A 7,239-nucleotide genomic window follows, 5' to 3' on the forward strand; every position below is an offset into this window, starting at 1 on the left:
ATCTGATCAAACCTTTGTCTGTTACGGTGCAGCATTCCACCGGGTGCTGGCCTCTGATGAAGCCTCACGCGCGGTTGTCGGTGCCGGTACGACGGTGTGACCATCTGTCTACTTTTTTCCTCCCAGGAAGACTTTGAAGATGAGCTCCGGTGGGTGTCTTCTGCTGCCGGCTGTGTTGGGTAGTTTGGTCATCTGTATGGTATGGTGTTGCCTGAACTCAAGTTAGTTTTGCTTAGTTGTGCGTAGTTTGAGTGTGTGTGTGACCCAGCAGAGCAGGGCATCTATGGTTCTACCTTGCTATTATTGTGGGTGGATTTACAGCTTATTATGACGAGTAAGCTGCTATTCGAAACTAGTTCGCCTCTTTTTTTCTACTCGAGTTATTGATCATGTTCAGATATCAAGACATTGCAAGTTGCAGACATATGCTATTCATTCAAAAGAAGCACGCCTTTTTTTTGGCAAGCGATGTTATTGCGAGCATCTCAGGATGAGGAGCTGATGCATGACGTGAAGCTTCAAAATTTTGTTTTTGGATTTAGTTTCAATAAGGACACAATGGAATTCATGTATGTATCCTCTGTTTCTATCATTTATAGTAGCACCAAACACATAAATTGAAGTGCTGCTCGTTGACAATCAAAATGTGAATATATGAATTTACAGAGGTCCATCTTCCATCGTAAATTTACATGCAACTTTGAAGACTGATAGTAGCGACAAACTGATAATAATACATGAAAGCAGCATAACCAGTGATAACAACACACCAACATCACAGAATTGCATTACATCAGTTCTCTGGTGCCTCAAACTCACTAACGGTGTGGATCCCTTAATCTTCATCAAAGGCGCGCCAGATTTGTTGTGTGTGTGTTTGCGACATTGTATCCCTGTTCCATGTACATACCATACATGGCAATTAACCACAATTATTGCAAGATCTCCGTAAACCGCCTGTGGCAGCTGCGCAGTAGTATCAAATATGCCATACCTTTTTGTACTAAGCCAGTAAGAAAACCAAATGATGATCTGAGCCCCACTCTTGTTCCGGAAAGAAATCACAGCCTACAGCAACTAGCTGACTGAGGTACCCATAACCCAAACCAAGTAACTGGTGAGAAAAAAACATAAGTAGTTGTACCTGGTGAAGCACCCGCATGGCCAAGATCTTCCAGTACTTTGGCAGTGGTCTACTGGTCTTAGTTCCTTAAGATTAGGCACGCAGCATTTTCACAACCCACACAGTTACTTTTCTAGCAGAATCAAAAGAAGCACAATCAGTCCATCTGATAGAAAGAGCATATCAACACTGACTTCCGTAAGATGATAACTGAATACACTCATTTATATTGGCTAAAAGTCATTCTAAACAAAAGCAAGGATATTATAAAAGGGAATAATGGAAAGCAAAGAAGATGTAATGCCAAAGAAGAAGTGCACAAATTATGTGCACACTGTATTACTTCACACTCACATTCTTAATCACCATTCATCTTAGAAACTATTCATCTTTGTTATCGGATGGTAGAATGGCATTATAAATAGTGAGAAATGGAGTCTTTGCTGTCTCTCATCATGCTACTAAAACAAGAAAATAATTGAGCCGATTTTTAAATGATGACATTTATCACAAAGGCAGAAGGTTGGGAAAGGAAACTTGCAACAAATTCAGTTCTAGTGCGCTGTTTCACTAGGCAACTGCAGAGTCACATTACATTACAGAGAAGGAAACTACGAGACCATGACGAGAGTTGTTTAACTACAAAAGAAGTTACAGCCATGTCTGACGTATTTATGTGCAGAACTGCAGACGAAGTTAGAAATTATCATGTTTAAGCGTGACGGATGAAACTAAGGCACTGAATTTAGCAGCTAGGATAATAGTTAAATTGGCTAAAAGTTTTTAGGCTTGTAGTCTGCAAAGAATGTTCTGAAGATCATGATGGCACCTTTTACATTCAAGACCGGGCCAAACTGCCAACTGATGATATTATAGTATTGCAGCAAACGTCACACAGCAAAATATACTTTAGCAATTTAACCTCTGATGTGTGTAAACAGAAGACAAAGGTGGTGATATTTCAGATGAGGAAGAATGCTTAGTAAATGCTTAACTTGTTGCGATTAAAATTAGAGCAGTTTCAACAGAGCATTAATACTTGATCAAGAAAATTGGATTTTATCAGCATATTCTCTGTACTAACAACTACAGAATCCAGTTGTATTGGTCCAGATAGGGCATATGATCCAATGTCAGAAGTGGAGGTGCATATTCTGGTTATTAAAACAAGTTAAAAGGAACTACAGAGAAATTTGCAGCAAAAGTAAGTCATTAACAAAGTTTCTACTTATCTGTGAACAAGCACTACCAACATACTTTTGTGAGGGCAACTTGGTTTATGGCCAAGAACACACTTTACCTCTCCCTCAAACCAATTCTACCTCAACTGAGTTCCGATTTGAGTCTGTTCCAGATTGCTCTGCTTTTCCGATTCATAGACTGAAGGGCAGATCGTCTGTCCAAGTGACATTCTTGTAAATTCATGATGCATCTTTTGAAGAACATCTGGGAGTTATAACTTTACACCATTGGAAAGGCACCGCGAGGTGTTGTATTTCTGCAGTGATCTAGCAGGATTCATGTCGAAACAATCAGGTTCTCATTTTGAGGATGACATGTGTGCTCTCCTTCAGTACAGCAGATAGATCATCATGTTGGCATATCAATAAAGATTCTGAATCAGTTGAAAGCAGTTCTGGACTTGCTACTCTAGAAACTGTCAATGTAAAAAGAATGTATCCTTGTACAAGAGTGACCCATAGTATGTCGAGAGGTAGTCCCATCTGATCTGACAACCAGAGCTAGTGCCCTGTACCACTGATTCAAGCAATCTTGAGTGTTACACCTTCTGAGAGACTCTAATTTTGCAATCTCAATATTTGAAACTCCTTCTTTCACTAGTATTGGTTTTAGTGCCTTGAAAGTTACATCGTTTGGCGGTGTGCTCGATGCCAACATCTTCTGAAATATTTTCACAGCCTCCTCCATTTTCCCACCAGATACATACATCTGAATCACAGAATTATAACTTAATGCTTGAGTTAGAAGCCCTAAAGCTTGCATTTCCTTGGAGATCCTGTGAGCTTCATCATAGCGAGCAACTTTCTTGTACAAGCACACCATCATCGCATATGAAAATTCATTTGCGCTTCCCGTAATCTTCAAATTCTCAAAAAGCTCACGTGCTTCGTTCACCATACAATGATCACTGTAGAGGCCAATCATGCAGTTGGATGCATAAAGGTTGGTGTCAGTATCTAATGATTTCAGAAGCTTGTACGTTTTTTGTGCCTCTGCCAGATACCCTGCTTTCGTGTAGAGTTTGATCAAAGAATTGTAGATCGAAGCACTCTCACATAAACCAGCCTTTGTCACTAAACCAAAATATGCTGCAGCTTGCTGGACATTTCCAACTTCAGCATATGTATCAATTAAGATAGAGTAAACATATGCATCCGCGTGGACCCCCAAAGTGACCATTTCTCTAAATAGGCATTCAACCATGTGCAAATCCCCATTCTTAGTAAAGCTGCCAATCACCACAGAATATGGAACACAGTCAATCGGCATTTTAGCTGCTTGCATCTTTCTCAAGTAGTAGAGAGCTTTCTCTGGCAGTTTAGCAGTTGACAGGAGTTGAATGAGAGAACTGTAAGTCAAGTAATCAGGTAGTACACCGTACCTCTCCATGCCAGCAGCTATCTCACAGGCCTCATCAAGCTTATCTGCTAACCCATATGCTTTGATCATAACATTGCACACAGAAACGCTAAGCATCTTCCTCTCCAGGCAACACATAAAAGCCTTTTCCGCGAGGTTTATGCACCCTTTCTTCCCAAATGCATCAATATTTGCAGAAAAGCACTCGGAGTCCATCTGATTACAGAACCTCTCAAACCAACACCACGACTGCTCAAGCATCCCAGCATTTACATACATCCTGGTTAGAGCTGACTGCGTGTATTCATCGATCACCAGGCCACTCTCGTCCATTTCTTTAACAAGGGCTTCTGCTTTACTGACCATTCCCCTGGTACAGTACCCGTACAATAGGGTGCGGCAGCTCACAACATCCGGCACCAATTTTTCGGCTTTCATCTTACAGAAGTAGTGCTCTGGAACATCAATTTCATTGCTTTCTCTGTAGAGTGAGATCAGTGTATTGTAAGTCCTGGTGTCAGGAAGGCACTGAAACTCCTCCATCATCCTCACCAAAGAAGCCACCTGCTCCATCCTATGGTGTTTACCCCAGACATGAATCAGTGTGTTGAATGTAATAATGCTCGGCGCGACACCTTCCCTCAACATTTGGTTGAACATGTCTGACACTTTCTCAAGCTGCCCAGCCTTTCCATAAGTATCAATCAAGGTGTTGTAGGTATACAAGCTATAGCAAAGGTGTCCATGCAACCCTGTATTTGATTCAGAAGACCATCTTTGAAAGAACAGCTCTGCCTTCTCATACTCTCCAGCCTTCTTATGGGCATGAAGGACAGTGCTCATGGTCACCTCGTCGGGCACCAAGCCGCGCTTGCACATGTCCCCGAGCCACAGCAACGCCGCCGTCTCTCTGCCCCCTTTGCAGTACACACGCGTACCGTACGTCGCGTTATCTGGCGCCACGCCGCAGGAATGCATCTGGTGCCACAGGCCGGCGACGAGGTCCCATCTCCTGGCGCGCCCGACCGCGCAGAGCACGACATGGTAGTGGATCACATTGACCTCGTGGCCCCTCTGCCCGCGGAGCCAGTCGAAGATCTCGACCGCCCACCGCCAGTCCTTCTGCTCCTTGAGGATGATGGTCCTCTCCCGGCTGCTCAGTGTGTCCCTCCACGGCCACAGCGCCTCCCCGACGTCCCGGACGCGCTCCAGCGCGTACAGCATCGCCGGGATGGACCCGCCGTAGCCGGCCAACCTGCCCCTACCCTTCCCCCTTTGCGGGGCAGCACTCTGTCCGGTGGGGCCGGCGACGGTGGGTGGAACCACCACCGCATTGGGGCAAGTCTCGGCGGCTCTCGCCGGCGGCGCCGATACCGCGTTGCTCTGGAGCGCGAGGCCTTTGTCCCTGCGGCTGGCGCCGGGGACCGAGGCCGCGAGGCTCGACTGCGGATTCAGCGGCGGCGGCGGCGGCGCGGGAGCACGGTGGAGGAGCCGGTCGCACGGGCTCAGCATCACGCCCTGCGAAACAGCCGAGCGTGAGTTCCGCCGGTATTTGGGTACAGAAATGGGAACAAAGCGGCGAGCTCATACCTCGAAAATCAATGGCCGGGGACTGCGGGCCGGGCGGGGGAGGCAGCGGGAGCGCGACGAGGGAAAGGGGGAAACGACGGCGGCGGCGGCGGCGCGGGTGTTTCAGGCGTCGGCGGTGGGCGGTGGGCGGCGCCGAGGTGCGGCACGGCAGGCGGTGGCGGGCTAGAGGAGATTTTGGGGCGGCTTTGGGTTGGGTCAAAAGCAGGAGGAAGGAGATGAGTTTGGGGGGATGTGGATGTGGATGTCAAAATCACTATCTCTCACTCTACCTGACCGGAAGTTTGCTCTGATATTTCACCCTAAAATTTCGAAAGTTGCTTTCAAATTTTTGAAAACTCGTCACAATTTTTGTGAGAGGTGGTCTCGTTTCAGAATGTTTATCCTAATCTTTTGACAAATTACTCTATTTTTTAGAAAAAAATATGACAAACTTTATGAAAAAAGTGCCATGGGTTGTGAAAGCGGGAGAGTGAGTGAGAGGTACTATTACACCATCACTTGTCATAGACCTTTCTTTATTTAAGAATACCAAGCTACCACTTTTCTTGACCATTTTATTAAAAGGGGTTTTATCATTTACGCCACTAGTTGTGTCTCACTACTCACTTTTCCCGTTTAAAATTACAATTGCTCAAAAATATCATCATTTTATGAGATGCTTGCTCAAAAATACCGTTAGACACCTCAAAGATTATATCGTCTCATTAGGTGTTTGCTCAAAAATGCCATTGGACAGTGTTACTATCAGGTCCAACCCATTGACCATGTTATATGACCAAAATACCCCTAGACCCACATGTAATTTCTCTCTATCTCGCAATGATAGGTGTCGTCCCCACTTGTCCGGAGTAAGCAAGCATAGAGAAAAATAAAAACTTTGTTGGGGATGGAGTGGGACACACACTTTATCGTAGTGAGATAGAGGGAGAGCTAACATGTTGGTCCGTGGGTATTTTGGTCATGTAACATGGTAAACGGGCTTTGAGATGACAGTAATGGTTCAAATTTACTTATGCGGGAGCCGGCCATTGAGTGGAAAACCGCATCTGTCCGTGGATCGGAGGGGGGGCAGTCCGCGGACACTTATGCGAGAGCCATCTATCCAACCGTAGCCGCATACAATTTAAACCCAGTTTCAACTAACTGGACGATTTCATCAAACTTGACGGAATTCATCAAAGTTTGGATAGAAAAACAGCATAAAATATCCATGAATAACATGTAAATATGTCTAGTACAACAATAGTTCAAATTCAACGAGATTTAACCGGATGTTCAACAAGTTTTTCATGGATGAATCATGTTATCCCACACATACTTTCCTAGAGATTCATCCAACAATGTATGTGCGTGAATGATATCCCCTCTGACTAGTAGTACATCACAATAGCACGTGTAGACTACACAACATGTAGAGCAACAATGAGTGAATAAATCAATCAACAACATGTAGAGTAAGAGGGAGCCAAACTTACAAACTCCATGGTCGCCACGCGCAACGGTCACATTGCCTACGGCCGATCAATCGCGCCACAATACTTCATGATAGAGCTTTGGATGTGTACCATCGATACGCTAAGGACTTGACACTGTGTTCATGGGTGATGTGCATGTCATAGGGCGCAATGTGCTTTCACACATGAAACGAACCATGCACGCGCTGCCAAAAGGCCTCCCTTCTGCTCCTGCCTACAAAGTGTTGGGTTTCGTAGTAATTTCAAAATTTTTCCTACGCGCACACAGGATCATGTGATGCATAGCAACGAGAGGAGAGTGTTGTCTACGTACCCAACGCAGACCGACTGCGGAAGCAATGACACGACGTAGAGGAAGTAGTCGTACGTCTTCACGATCCAACCGATCAAGCACCGAAACTACGGCACCTCCGAGTTCGAGCACACGTTCAGCTCGATGACGATCCCCGG

General features: G+C 45.2%; 1 protein-coding gene across 2 annotated transcripts; it reads right to left on the bottom strand.

The window, feature by feature from the left end:
* Nucleotides 1-599: 599 nt before the first annotated feature.
* LOC119347825 (pentatricopeptide repeat-containing protein At3g23020-like) lies at nt 600-5,450 on the bottom strand. 2 transcript variants are annotated; one of them, XM_037616350.1, is made up of 5 exons: nt 5,315-5,450; nt 2,424-5,242; nt 1,145-1,251; nt 995-1,068; nt 600-893 (listed from the first exon to the last, which is right to left on the bottom strand). In XM_037616350.1, the coding sequence occupies exon 2, from the start codon at nt 5,234-5,236 to the stop codon at nt 2,774-2,776; it is 2,463 nt and encodes an 820-aa protein (XP_037472247.1). In that variant the 5' UTR covers nt 5,237-5,242; nt 5,315-5,450; the 3' UTR covers nt 600-893; nt 995-1,068; nt 1,145-1,251; nt 2,424-2,773. The 2 variants fall into 2 exon arrangements, with proteins under 2 accessions (XP_037472247.1, XP_037472246.1); XM_037616349.1 differs by having other exon boundaries at nt 602-893; nt 1,145-1,256.
* Nucleotides 5,451-7,239: the final 1,789 nt, after the last annotated feature.

The sequence above is a fragment of the Triticum dicoccoides genome, unplaced genomic scaffold (genome assembly GCF_002162155.2).
Source record: "Triticum dicoccoides isolate Atlit2015 ecotype Zavitan unplaced genomic scaffold, WEW_v2.0 scaffold7639, whole genome shotgun sequence".
NCBI classification, from domain to species: Eukaryota; Viridiplantae; Streptophyta; class Magnoliopsida; order Poales; family Poaceae; genus Triticum; species Triticum dicoccoides.

What these genes read in the sequence shown, in the direction of transcription:
- LOC119347825 (XM_037616350.1), bottom strand. Translation starts at nt 5,236, where the DNA reads ATGCTGAGCCCGTGCGACCGGCTCCTCCACCGTGCTCCCGCGCCGCCG.